This window comes from Primulina huaijiensis, unplaced genomic scaffold (genome assembly GCF_012295235.1).
Source record: "Primulina huaijiensis isolate GDHJ02 unplaced genomic scaffold, ASM1229523v2 scaffold5453, whole genome shotgun sequence".
NCBI lineage: Eukaryota > Viridiplantae > Streptophyta > Magnoliopsida > Lamiales > Gesneriaceae > Primulina > Primulina huaijiensis.
In genome coordinates this window covers 128,549-143,595 of record NW_027360734.1, presented here as the reverse complement: position 1 = coordinate 143,595, position 15,047 = coordinate 128,549, and the positions used below count along the sequence as shown (strand labels likewise).

The 15,047-nt window shown below is 32.4% G+C and overlaps 1 protein-coding gene across 1 annotated transcript; it reads right to left on the bottom strand.

The window, feature by feature from the left end:
• Positions 1-3,646: 3,646 nt before the first annotated feature.
• Positions 3,647-9,444, bottom strand: LOC140970296 (histidine kinase 5-like). The gene is made up of 13 exons (XM_073431951.1): positions 9,101-9,444; positions 7,584-8,406; positions 7,356-7,412; positions 7,051-7,278; positions 6,600-6,693; positions 6,307-6,513; positions 6,077-6,207; positions 5,940-5,989; positions 5,491-5,846; positions 5,282-5,385; positions 4,417-5,133; positions 4,100-4,276; positions 3,647-3,945 (listed from the first exon to the last, which is right to left on the bottom strand). The coding sequence occupies exons 2-13, from the start codon at positions 8,298-8,300 to the stop codon at positions 3,823-3,825; spliced, it is 2,961 nt and encodes a 986-aa protein (XP_073288052.1). The 5' UTR covers positions 8,301-8,406; positions 9,101-9,444; the 3' UTR covers positions 3,647-3,822.
• Between the last annotated feature and the right edge of the window lie 5,603 nt (positions 9,445-15,047).

Genomic DNA, 15,047 nt, shown 5'->3' with positions numbered 1-15,047 from the left:
TTAATACTGAAGATCGCATTTAGCATAATATTTATTCTAATTATCTATATGCATAATTTCGTCGGCTTTTACATTAAAATAGAAAATTTTGTTCATATCAATTAAATCGCTCTCCGATTTTCCATATATTCGAGAAAAAATTGCTATATATATTATTGCAATTTTTAAGATTTTTAAAAACTTTTAATCATATAATATATTGAGCAAAATAAGCACAAATGAGTTATATGTAAAAATAATACAGATAATCATTATAATGAAATATGGCCAAGCTTTTTCACACTCATTGATTACCTTTAAATAAATGGCATGTAAAATTTAAAAGTAAATAAATAAATTATGTTTGTATGTATTTCAATATGTCATGAACAATTTCGCAATGTCAAATGGCAACTGCATCCCCAACCGATCATTCAACGATCCATAAAACGAAATGACTTTCGTTTCTTAAAAAAAACCAATAATTAAAAGAGACAACTGTGTTCAATTGCTTCGAATTTCTTTATAGTTACTCTCGTGCTAGGGAAATGTCCTCTCAATATTCTAATGACCACACCAGATATGGACCGAACTATCTCACGACATTTTGAACCTCACTCATCTTACGTAACATTTTAATGGACGAACAGCCCAACTCTTAGAACATACTAACGAAGAGCTTACATCGAGGTGTCAAATCTTTCTATCGATGTGAACTCTTGGAGAATATTAGCCTGTTACTCGTGAAATAGGTTTCAGAATTGTTTTGAATTATTATTTCATTAAATATTTTATCATTTGAACTTACAATTAAATGAACTGTTGATAATCAAATGAAACCATCCTTTTATGCAAATAAAAATGGATAGACAAATAAAAGATATAATAAGATGTCGCCTTTACTTTTTTTTTTAAAAAAAAGTAGAAAAAATTAATACACATAATTTTATGATCGTTAGTTTATATAATTTATATGCATAAAAGCTATTAAAAAAAATCAAGCACAACGTTAATCATTAAAAATAAAAAATAGATGGCAAGTACTTTAATGATTGTCAATGGATTTAATTGAATATTTAAACTCATCATTCTGATAATTAATTGGAAACATTCAAGCAAAGCAATATATAGTTTGTGCCATAAACTATGTGATAAAACAAACCAAAAATATCTAACCTTTATTATCTTCTTGGTCTTCAAGATTTTGGCCACGAATGCATGCATGGCTCGGAAACCTATAAGAATTGGAGTCGTGGTAGACAAGAATATCGACGTAGGACGAATGGGTTTGGACTGTATATCGATGTTATGCCGCAAATGGACATTACAGAACTAGGGCTCAGCAGGGATTTCAAGACTACTGTTGGGGCAGCTGCTGCAGGTAATAATTCATTTGAATTGTTGGATCACCACAAATATGAACCCAGCGAAATGCATGTTTGATTATTGTACTTTTGTTCATATTGTTCTTATGGGTTTTTTGTTTCAAGTCAACTTTTAAAAGGAATCTAAATTTTCATTATATATTATTTACATCTTTGAGTTGAAAACGATTTTGCAAGAAAAGTGACAGCTGGATTAATAAACTCATGCATGCAACTAAACGTAGGACTTCACTTGAGGTTATAGTACTTGCAAGAATCAATGGGCAAGTAAAAAGATTGGAAATAGGGTATTGCTAATAAGTTCGATTCCAATTAATGCTAGCGCATGCATTATTGGTATTCATTTTTCAGTTTCGGGCGGCTAAAACAAATAAATGAATTCCAAAGTATAATATGAAAATGAGTAAAATTCAATCTGGAATGATTTGTTTGCTTCCCTCATTCGTAACGGGTTGAATATGAAGTGAAAAATTCAAAGTATTCTCTTGTTTTCTGGGAATATTTATGTTGCCTTTCTACCCTTGGAATTTACAAAAAGGTGACGTTTGTTCTATCCTTGGATTTATATACAAGGAAAAACTGTATTTTTTGTCAGTATATTATTTTTTTGTGATTTGGGTAATTTATTTGTCAAATTTCAGTTTAGTTCCGTATTTTTCATTTTTTGACAATTTAGTTATTTTTCCTGAAATGTTGATGTGACACTACATACATTGGCACGATGTCAACTCCATCATCTATTCATTCACTCTTACTGTTATGAACAAAATACTTATGTCCCAAACTTCTATTTGGAGCAGTAGAAAATCAAAATAGGTGGAATGTGTATTTTCATGATGTTTTCACAGTATCTTAAATTTAAAATTATATTCTATTGCATGAAAGTGTTTAATAACAAATATTTTTGGTGATGCCTTGATCTTGTATGTGACCTTGTCTATTATGGTAAAACTAGATATTTATGATCCAGTCTGTCTGTGGAGTTAAGTCAAACATTTATAATCAATTATGAGGAGTTAAGTCAGAAATTATGATCAACTTTGGGAGTTAAGACAGTGAATTCCTTGAATAAAGTTTATTTTAGATTTAAATAGTTAGTGTTTTTTGTTAATTTAATTATTGAATTCCAACAACATTGTCGATATTCAGGCCATGCATCTCGGGACGTGAAATTTTAGTGATGTAAGAGCGGACCTCTCCTAATACCGTGTAGTTCGGGGATGAACCAAGCGGAAGCTGGTGGCATGTGATGCCGGGTCGAAGAGGGCGGGAGGTGATCGCCGGTACCATGAGGTTGCACGAACAATAAGCGGCGCCTGACAAGCTTCTAGGAGAAGGGAAGTGAATGAACCGATCTCACACCGAAATGAGAGAAATTCCAAAACTGTTCGTGTATGAGATTGTGCAGAGAAGCATCTTCTAGGGTTTCTTTTTTATAGTGTGAACAGCCGCGGTGACCGCCTTTGCTATTTACATTATCGGATTCCTCCATAATAATTGGAATGTGATCAACATTCTCATCCGGAAGCAACAATATGCAGCAAGATTGTGAGTTGTATAGAAGATTTATCGAAAGTGATGGGGATCGTAGTTCTCACACTTTCGAATCCGTTGAGATAAGAAAGAGAGAACATTGCATGCCGTGGATGTGATTGTATGGAGAGATCAGCATTGCAATCACCTGCTGACTTCTGTAAATTCTCAGCAGAGTCCATCGACTTTCTCCGTGATTTCTCCTAACAATGCCAGCTGACCGAGTCCAGATTTTCGGAAACCAACTGATCATCAAGTAAGTTTTCAAGAAGAGGGGAATTCAATGGTAAATCCATGGAAAAGTGAAATATCCTGAGCTTGTTCGTTCGAATCAGAACAAGGAGAGGTGGGCAGGTTAGGATCAAGAAAGTGTGGAAGGTGTCATCAGTTCTTTATTATTTTCGTAAAGATTGATAGATGAATGTTGCTACTCGTTCTATTGGCTTGTTCCTCAAATAAATTTCCTGTGTTTATATAATTCGAATTGTTCTAGCATTATAGTTGTTAGGAAACATAAAAAGTGACATAATAGTATCTATAAATAGCTTTTCAAAGATGGGGCTTTGTATTTATTTTTTGAATTGTGAAATATTTTATTTCCTTCGCGAAACGGTGGTCGATATTCGCTAACGTCTGCAACCAAACCAAAATGAGAGCAGACAGGGAGGGCATTCAATTGATGAAAAGAATTCATAAATTTTAGCCCAAAATTTTTTTCAAGTTTTTTAGAGCATAATATGTGTACTTTCTTACAACTCAAAACTTTCCTCTATTAAAATGATTAATCTTCCTCCAACGAAAGATATGTGTACATTAACAGAACTCTAATTTTTAGTTTCTTTCTAAAATAACAAACACTATAAACTAACGTCAAAACTTTGTTAGCTAGTTCATTTACAAGATTCATACATATTAATAACTTGGACTATGGTAAATATTGGCTTAGACATTGTTTCAAGTTCTGGAAAGTAACCGGCTTCGACACAAATGAATCCATACCATTCGCAAAACACTCGTTGCCACTCTCTGATAATGCATTTGCAGTCATCTGCAAAAGAACAACAGTCAAATTTCTAAGAGAACGGATGTTTAAAAATTGTTTTTTCCCGCATGTAAGATGACTTGATACCGAGGTAACTTTGCGTTAAATGATACAAAAAATATAGCAGTTTGCTGGGGCTAAGAGAAGTCTGAGTGCTTACCGCAATGATAGGGATCCTTTTTCTTGATTTTTCTAGTCGAGAATTTGGTGAAGAATGCGGTGGTGGCGACTGTAGATCGATTCCTGCCTTCACTGCATCTTCCCAACTCCCAGTCTCCTCGAAAGATCGGATCAATCTTGTAGCTTGAAGACCATCCATCACAGGCATGCATACATCCTGCAGAAAAAATTCACATTTTTTGGTGTCTTAGCATAAAACATTTTTTGTAGCCTCTTTTTCTGATCCTTGAAAGCTCAACTTTATCCTGAGATAAAAGTAACAATAGTGTTTATACTTTAACAATATTTTGTTCATACCATTAGAATCAGATCAAAATCTTGCTGTTGAACCGCACGAACAGCTTCTGCACCATTGTTTACCACATCAATGCTGTGGCCCAACTGCTTCATCATCGACTTTGTTACCATCACATTGATCTTGTTGTCCTCAACAAGAAGAATCTTTGGTTTCACCTCAGATTTCAGAATTTCTCGAGCTGGTGCCTGATTTGTTTCCGAGTGAACACTAGTCTCCAAGACTTCACCTGTATGCTTTTGTATTCTACCATTCATTTCACTGCTACCCTCTTCATATGCTGCAGCCGAATTTGCATTACCCAAACCCAAGTTCTGACATAAGCTAACATCGAGTTCAGATATATTGTGCGCTGAAGAGGTATCTTCTTCCGAACTGGTCTCTTTATATGTAATGTTACTAGAAGGGGACAAGGAATCCTCGAACAATCCATTACACTTAGACGAGGCATTAAATCCAAAACCATTTGTTGTGAGCTTTTGAATCCTTCCAGAACTTTGGGATGAAAATAAAGAACCCAAAGTTCCTGGTTGAAACACAAAAACACCTGAACCTGAATCATCATCGTCAGCAACATCTTGGTCGTCTAAATCTGATAATTCATCAGGGTCATCTGAACCATCACAAATTGATGAAACTTTGTAAGGTATGATAAAGGTGAATGTTGATCCAAACTGTTCTACGCTGGATACAGTAAGATAACCACCCATGAGCTCAACCTGTTAAATGACAGAATATTTACTGCTTAGAATTACTTTTTTTGCTTTCTAGTGAACCAAGATGGAAAGTTTTTTTCTAGATTCCCAAAACAAAAGATCAAAAATTGTTTTGTGAAGTGACATATTTCACAGATTCAGATTATATTACCAGTTGTTTGCATATTGCAAGGCCTAATCCAGTCCCTCCATACTTTCGAGCAGTATCTGAACCAACTTGCATGTATTTCTTGAACAGAGTTGGTATAGCGTTTTCTGTTTCACGAAGGTTGAAAAGAGTTGTAAAATATATCGACATTTACATTCACTAAATGGAATTAATGTTTATTCAAGAAAGTCGGACAGCAATTCAAGACGTACCAGGTATACCGATCCCTGTGTCATAGACATCGCAACGAATCCATACTACTTTTTCTTCGGTATTGGGGTGAATCTCTTCATCTTCTTCCATTGAAACCGAAAGTTTTACCGGTCCACCGGGATTACCACTTAGTTTACTGTCTCGATGCATGTCTTCAGAATCCACACGCCCGCATTTATTGTCATTTTGATCTCCTTTTCCCCAAGATGTAGATGAATCATTCCTAGTTCTTTCTGTGACAGTCATTTGATTTGAAGAAATCTTCTGAGAGTCCTGTTTGATTACATTCTGCGGCTCAGTGACCACGCAAAGGTTGATTCCAACCTTGCCTTCATGAGTGAACTTGATGGCATTGCTGTTAAAGATTAAAAATTGGCAATCTTTTACAACATAATTTAACTTTATAGAACATATTTAGAATCTAATAAAAGTTTAGAGCTTTTATTACCTGACCAAGTTTGTTAGAATCTGGCGAATCCTTAGTACGTCTCCAATAACCTGAATTTCAAGAGTTCTCTCATTACTACCTACAACCAAATAGGCCTGCCCATTCTCGACAAGTTTCAAGAGAAGAGGATCCATTACCTCGATAGGAACATCATCTGCTACATTTCCTTCCAAGGTTAACAATTTCTGTATTGACGCTGCTGCTGTTTGGAGTACATGCTTTACTACCTCTCGTGGTCTAAACTTTGTAGCTTCCAATTTCATAACTCCTAAAAAAGCATGAAATCATTTTCTTTAAATACAGATACATTTATTCGAATTTCAACATATCTTAGTAAGATTTGCTAAGAAAAGGTGCAAAGTCAGACCTGATTCGACCTTGGAAAGATCAAGGATGTCATTTATTAGTTGAAGAACTAAATCACCAGAAGATAGCATTACTTTCACCATCTGTCGCTGTTCTTTCTCGAGTTTAGTCGAGGAAAGAATCTCCGCCATGCTAACGACTCCAGATAGTGGAGATCTTATCTCATGAGACATGGTTGCTAGCATTTGTTTTGCACGCATCGATTCCTCTGGACATTAATAGAAAGGAGAAATGAGAGTCGAATTTAAACTATAAATGAAACGAATTTGTGTAAATAGTATGAATTTCACTTACCCGTAATGTGTATTGTTTTGTTGAGTTCTGTCTCTTTCGCTTTTTGCACAGCCATTTCCTCTCTAAGCTTCCCGATCTTCTCCCTTTTCCTCACCTGTGGCACAATCACAGCCACAAGAGTAAGAAACAGAAGTTATAGGATCAAGCGCTTGCACTACACCAAAAGCTACATTAAATGATAATATTGCAACTCGAATTCTTTAAACAATGCAACAATTTATGCACCGTGTTTCAAACTCTATGCACACAGATAGCCTCGTGATTACGGGCGACCGTCGCTACCCAAGGGAAACTGCTATTGTTAGAAAATTACACAAACATTTAAAAAAAGTATTATTTCCCCTTTACAATCAGCAATGAGCAGCCCACTAATCATGATGCGGTGCATTGTAAAGGTTGTTTGAAGGTTAAACTAGACTGCCCATCTCGAATATTCAGAAAGTGGAATTACCTGATCAGTTACATCCATTCCCATATAATTTACACCAATTGTATCTCCAGCTTTACTGAAAACAGGTTCAACATAAATTAAAAACGTCTTCGAACCAAACAGCTCTGTCTCAAAGGTGATTTCCCTTTTTGCTGGCAATCCTCTTTCAAGAACTTCTCTTTTGAAATCTTGAGATTCCTTTACACCGTCGCCACTGAAGATCTCCACATCCGTTTTTCCTATTATGTCCTATAAAAACAGCCAAAAAAATGAGTAACTAAATGATCAATTTCTTGAATAGACATTATGAAATCAGGGATAGTCACCTCCTCACGCAAACTTGGGAAATGGTTAAAGATGAATCGGTATCGCAGTTCTTTATCCTGTAAATACATATTTGATTAAACCCCAAAATGATGATTTGCATTAAATGTGAGATGAGTAAAATACGTGGACCATTTCTTGAAAGCGAATGAATAGTTAAGTGTTTTAATCTGAACTCACAAAAACAAGACAGAGTAAGGCTGTTACACAAATTTATACAAAAAGCATACTTGGTGTCCAATCACAACTGGTGCATTTTGGAGGACAAAATGCAAGAAATTGTCAGCTCTCGCCAAAACCTGGGATAATTCCTCAACGGGAGAGGATTGCCTTTCAAGATTTTCGATACTTTCCTGAAGTTTTTCCAGTAATACCTGCTCTCTTCGAACACTAGCCTCCAGAAGCTTTTCCAAACTCATGGCACGTTGCTTCCAATAAATTATATTGTCATATTCAGCATCTAATTCAACTCTCTCATCTCGGAAAATAATAGCATTCTTCCTCTGAGGAGAATGTTGATACAAATATGTCAAATTTTCATCAAGGATAGAAATGGGGCGCTTATCGCCACCAAATCCATGTCGCTCAAACCGATGCTCCTCCAATATCTCCAACTTCTTGAGTTCAACTTCTTGCTGTTGTTTGCTAAGGTTGTCAAGCTCTTCTCTGAGAAGGCGCACCGCATTAGCCTGCTTATATTCCCAGTTCTTAACTAAATTTGCCAATTGCCAGTTACCCTTGTCACTATAATTTGTTAGCTCCATAAGGCGCTTAAAATCGACTATGTTTGGTTCCTTGTTTATCACAACCTCTTCCAGCATATCTTGATCTGCTCCTGGCCTTTCAACATTAAATTGCCTCCCAGCTTCATTCATGTCTTCTGGCCACATGGAAGATAGGACAATGTCCGTGTCTTCCGATTGATCAATCTCCATCTCACAACCCATTTTCAAGTTCAGCTTGATAAATCTAAGGGACGACTTCTACTATCGATCTGACTATGAATTCATCTCATAAAGGCTGATTCTTGCCACAGTGTGATGTTTTGATGTCCTAAACATTGCAAACAAATCAATTTCTGATGGTTCAAATTAAAGATGTGTAGGAAAATAAAAGTAAAAACTAGACTAAAAACAATGGAAAAAAACCATCACTTATCGATGATAGCAGAAATGAGGAACAATATTCGATAAATTAATCAAGAAACAATATCTTCCAATGCCTTTGAACAAAATCCACCCGTGAAACAAATAGAAAAGAAAAGAATTGTCATGTTTGATCAAAAATCCACCCTCCACTCCCTACAAAGTTCGATCACGAATTTTCACAATACCTAAGCTATGAACTTCTATACCAAATATCAAGAGAATACAATTGATTTACAAAAATAAAAGATTGGACTTCCATTAGAATAAAATGAAATGAACAGAACCATTAATCAAGGTTGTTTATTTCTTTTCTGATTCATCCCCGTTCATAGTTGACTTTGATTCCAGCAAATAAAACCAAACATGCTCTAAATATGAATGTCATCAATTTCAAAGGTTCAACAAAAAAACCTCAGTTCTTTCCCCAGGCAACGAAAATGGAAAACACTAGAAACTTGAAGTCAGAGGTTCGTATCACAGATTCGACGAGCTTCTCTATTAACACATAGCAGTCATAAGATAATGGAGAATAACAAGCATTGCCAATCGAAATAAAGATTAAAAAGCATGGAGCCATGCAAAAAACAAATCAGACTGACCTGAAAAGCTGATCTTTGATGATTCCAATAACTATTTGATATTCACTTCTCTACTTGATGAAGAACGAAATCTTAAGTTCATTAATGTCCCAAAACTTTTCACTGTAGATCTGAAAGAATCTCTATGGGTTGCTGAGACAAAGAAAAAAAATACCAATGGGCCAAGTTTTTTGAGCGAATAGAAAATGTATTTGAGGTAAGAGGACTCAGATGAATACATGTGCCGTTGAAAATAAAGAAAAACGAAAAAACCCATATAAAAATGGGAACTTTGTGTGTGACAGAAAGAGATAATAGTAAGATATTCAAAAATCCATGTGCATTTGAGGTGAAAAATATTGCAAGAAAGTGGTTGCTTACCCCTTCTTCAACTTTGTACTTCTCTCTCACGCATAAACATACAGACATTAACGTGCTTACTGTGTGTAATTTTTCCTGGTTCTGTTCATGGTACGCATTGATGGTGAAATGGGGCGACTTCGTAAATCTTCTTTTTGTGTATATATATATTTATATTATTCGGGTGTGTACATAAATACACATACTTACACACACATCTCTATACATGAAATTATTCTATTAATCAACACACGTTTCTACGAATCTGTAGTGTGTGTGAGAGAGAGAGTTTTCTAAATGAATATTCTTCCCCGCCATGTACGAGATGACGATACGACAGCGCGTGTAACAATACGCAGCGCTAAAGAGTTACTCTTGCCTTCGGCCTTCTTTTTCTGAGTTTCCGGGGAAAATAATTTTAAAATAATATATATTTGATTTTTTTAGAATAATTTTAAAGAAAAAGTGAAATTTTTTTATAGTAATGAGGTTGGATAAGGTGTTATCCGAGCTATTAATTTAACACTAACAAATGACACATTCGCGAGGTTAGCAAAAAATAATTATTATTACTTATATGAATATTGATCATAATCATTAATAGATCGAGTTGATTTATAAAATTTTACTATAATTTTAAATTATTATTTAGATAACGATAATATAGTTATATTAATTAGTGTAATAAAGTCGAACCACTAAAAGTTTCAAACTTTATATATAATATAAATATATCGTTAAATACTTTGAATGTTTAAATTTTAAAAAAATAAAAAGAAAAAAGAAAAGATGCAATTTTTTCAGATTTTTGGTGGAACTAACTTAAAAAAATCTTTGGATAAGCTAATTCCAATTTTATGTAAAGCGACAGCAATATAATCTATACTATCAATATCTCTTTTCTATAATATTAAATTTAAGACACCTAGAGTAATTAATTTTGATATCATATAATGTTTTTTGATAAAACAAAATATCATTTTTCTCAAATTACAAAATATTATATTTTTTTAAAATAAAAAATTTAATTAAACTTATTTTAATATATTTGCATCTTGTATATTTCTACAATTTTTTAATAGAATATTGTTTTATGTGTATCTATATTTTTAATTTTTAAATTAAATAATTATAACACTCATGACATAAAAAAATAGACGAAAACTTATATGAGACCGTATAACGAGTCAATTTTGTTATACGGATTTTCAATCCGACTCGACCCTGAAAACTATTATTTTTTGGTCAAAATTATTAGGTATAGAACGGGTTGATTCGTATCATATATAAATATCCGGGAAGACTGTTTCACAGAAGATACTCAAAAAATTATTATAATTTTTTTTTTAAAGTTTTAAATTTTAATATAATCTCTGAAATTCAACAAAACAAATTTATTTAACACCAAATAATTGTAATATATGCAGACACATAGAGTACGAAGAGACACTGGTATTATTAAGTTCAAGATATCTAGAGCAATTAAATTTTGTTTCATGATGAATTTTTTATAATACCAAAAATACTCCTCCATAATTATAAAATTATTCTATTTTTATTTAATAAAAACACTGTAAAATTTATTTTACTAAATTTGTATATTTTCTTATTAATATCTTACGTGCTTTTCAAAACTTTTAAAATTCTTAACATATTATTTTTATTCAAATTTTTAAACGGTTATATCATTCTTAATATAAAAAATTAATATAAATAAATATTAAATTAAAAATAACCAAAAAAATTAACACAAAAAATATTAATAGGCACGCAACATGTGCCAATGGTTGGTAATAATTAATAATAATAATACTAAGGAGCCCCGTTGGATAGGCTTAATTTGAATTAACTAAAATATTTTGCGTGGCGACATCGACATTACAATTTGGTATCCTTAATAAATTAATCAATATAATTGAGTTTTGTCCAAGGACGAACAACCACCGTAAAATTACTTATAATTATTTCAACCACGTACTAATCATATGATTAATTCTTGTGTGTGTATATATATATTTATTATGAAATAGATCTTTGAAACGGTCTCACGGATCTATATCCATGAAACGAATTGGAGATTTTTCTCATAAAATTTCCGTGAGACGGTCTCATAGAAATTTTGGAGTTTTCTAGGTCAAAATTAGATTATTTCTTCCCATTTCATATTAAATGTTAGCTCCTACGTTATCAAGGCATAACATAAACTTCCATTAATACGTGAAACTTCCACATAATCGAATGATGTTTTGATATGGAAAAATAAGTCTGGATGAATTAGCACGAACTAACTCTTCAATTCTCCTACGTCCTACCGAAAAAAGAGAGACACGAAAGAAGTAAAGAATCTTATTTGTAAGGTTCTCTTTGTTTTTTAAATATGGAAAAGTTCAGATGATTTTGTTTATTAATAAAAAGGTCATTTGCATCATTGCAGTGTTGCCGACAGCTCAACCATAAAATTGTTTAACGTATTGACTATGATTTATATATTAATTAACTAGTTCTCTTACACAACTGTTACGTGTTTATATACTAATAATAATAGTTTTTTTTGTTGCATATAGTATAATATTTCTTTGGGATTAAGCTTTTTTTTTTAAAAAAAAATAGAGATTATATTAAAATTGATTTTTAAATTTTCCTGGTATATTAATTTAAGGAGGATAGTTTCTGTTACTTACAAAAATAAATGGTTTTTTTTAATAAATTTTTAGAAATTTCAAATTATGGATGATATTATCATAATTCCATGACACTTTTACCACTCATCTGTTGTGACATATCAATATGGTTTACTAATAATTAGATGAAATACGCACTTTAGAAAATTGAAAAAATTAATAAATCAAAATATAACATCTGTTAATATAGACCATTTAATAGAAGAATGTGTGAGATTCGTTAAGAGACCAATATTTGAACGCATACTCTTCTGAAAAATTTAATTATATATGAAGACATTAAAGGCATAGAAAATTTTAATTATTTTCCATGCCGGTACGGTATATCGTACCGAAATTTCGGATACCGTATACCATTCTGAAAATACTGGTATGAGAAAATTGATACCGTTTTCGTATCGCTTTTCGATATGCTGAAGTTTCGGTACGGTATCGGCAAAATACCGTCATACCGAAAGTATATATAAAAAAATTCATTATTTTATAATTCCAAGGCCAATAATTACCAATACTAAACAAAATTTTCAAGACATTCAAAGAGACCAGGAAAGATATATACAAAACAAATCCATCAAGACAATAAACACCAATTAACCGCAATATGTGTCTGAAGATCGAAGACATCAATGAACACCAATAAACTTCAATCGCAACATGTGCGACTTCTTCATCCGCTATTTTTGCAACAATGTCTGAGGTTCTATGATTTCTGAAGCCTGTCAGCTTTTTAACAAGTCAAGACCCAGCATCCAGTCTTCTAGTTAGCTGTAAGGTTAAGCGACAGAGATAAGACTTCTCAACAGTTTAAATTCTCAATTATGAGTCGAGTTGCTTCACTGAACTTTGATTTGGACAATTCCAACATGACGAGTCCAAATAGAAATCAAATTCTTTATTTTGGTACGGTATCGATATATATCGTTTATACCAAAAAAATACTTTATATTATTTAAAAATTTTAACTTCATTATTTAAAAATATTATATATATTTTAATTTATATATATTATTTTGGTAATTCAGTATATATCAAAAATTTCAAATGACATATCGTTACCGTACAAAATATTTCGGTATCGGTACCATACCGTACCGAAAAATTTCGATAAATTCGATATTTTTTGGTACAGTAACTTCGATATATCGAAAATTCGATATTTTTCTCTACCCATGATCAGTGGTGTTGATATTCCGTATTTAATGATATTGTTGTATTGTGTCTGTAGTTTGTCTAGAAATTCAATTTTTTGAAGAAACTCCAAAATCATGCGCATGGAACTCAAAATTTGATGTGTTCTGTTGTGCATGGGAAATCGAGAGATTCATTGGATATTGGAATCTGTGTTTGGTTTTGTTTTTATTTTACGTAACGCGCTACAATATACTTAACCACACCACATAAATATATTAATATTTATATCCCAATATCGTCTCATGCCATACGTATTGGCAGATGCGCGGCCGGCTGTTTACATGCAGGGAGTACCTATGTGCTTTGAAGGGTGTCAAAGACGTTAAATCTTTGTTGGAAAAATTACAATTTTTGTTATGTAATTTTTATGGTTTTTTTTTAAAAAAATTTCATCTTATCATCGATCAATTCACGATTTTAATATTGTATCTTGTATATTTGTTCAGTTTTAGTCATTTTTTTTACTAGAATGCTGACGCGTCGTTGAAAAATGCTGACGTGTTAATTAGTATCACGTCAGCATTATGATTAAATCGGCTAAAATTGGAAGAAAAAAAAAAGGAATACTGGATATTGCTCAGCACTCCGATGAAAATGATTGAAATTAAAAATAAATATAAGTTACATGACTAAAATCATGAAATTGTCTATAACAAGAGAAAAAAAAAATCAATGATTCAAATCAAATAAATGGATAAAAAAATGTATTTTTTTGTCTTCTTCTCTGACTGGTTGCGTTCGAATTGCTAAATCGACGTTTCAGTGCATGATATTTTTGCTTAAAATACTATATAAGTTGGCACGATTACAAAATAAAATTATTCATGATCCCGTGTTGTTTTTGTGATGTGAATCTATTATATTACCAATATGTTTGTATAAGACGATCAGTCGATCATTTCACTGTAAAATAAAAAAAATATTGATGAATCTCATATTTTTTTTAAAACGAGATGATCGGTTGATCATCTTATATATGAGAAAGAGTTAACACAGATACAGCTGTTTTTGTTGCTGCAGCTAGCACGGAATTCATGGTATCGATTCATTGAATCGAATGCATGCAGTCGGGTGATTTCATGACCATCTCATTTATGGTCTGTATATGCTGCATTTTTTATGCCCCATGGATGACTCCGAAAGGGCAAATATTTTATTGTTAAACTGAATATTTGGCCACAAGTCCCTATAACATCGGGCAATTTTTCAGAAAAATACACAGTTTTACAGTACTCATGAGAAATTTTTTTTTTTTTTTAAATGTATATTTTGTGTATGAAAACAAATTAATTTCATAATTTGTACAACTTTGGTGATTGGTGGTGTCTTGGGATATTGTGTTTGCGTTTGGGTTATGACGATCTGCCTATTAATAAATAATATTAGTCATCTAAAAAACGAAAATAATTAATAATGATTTAATTTATATGGAAATTATTGAAAACTTACAGCATGACAAATGTAATATAGAAGTGGATAATGTCGATTACTTTTAGTTCATTTGACATCAATATCATGATATATAGATTTCGAAACTCAGTTGCAAAAAATATCGCCAAACTAAAATATATATATTTATAGAAGTACATGATAATCAATATCTTTTTTCTTAATTTAACGAGGGTTAATTTAAAGATTCACCAAGGATCTATCAAATTAATTTATCTAACACTATTATTTTATTTAATTAGCCAACTTGACTTTACATGATTGTGAGAAAAAGTTAGCCTTTCATT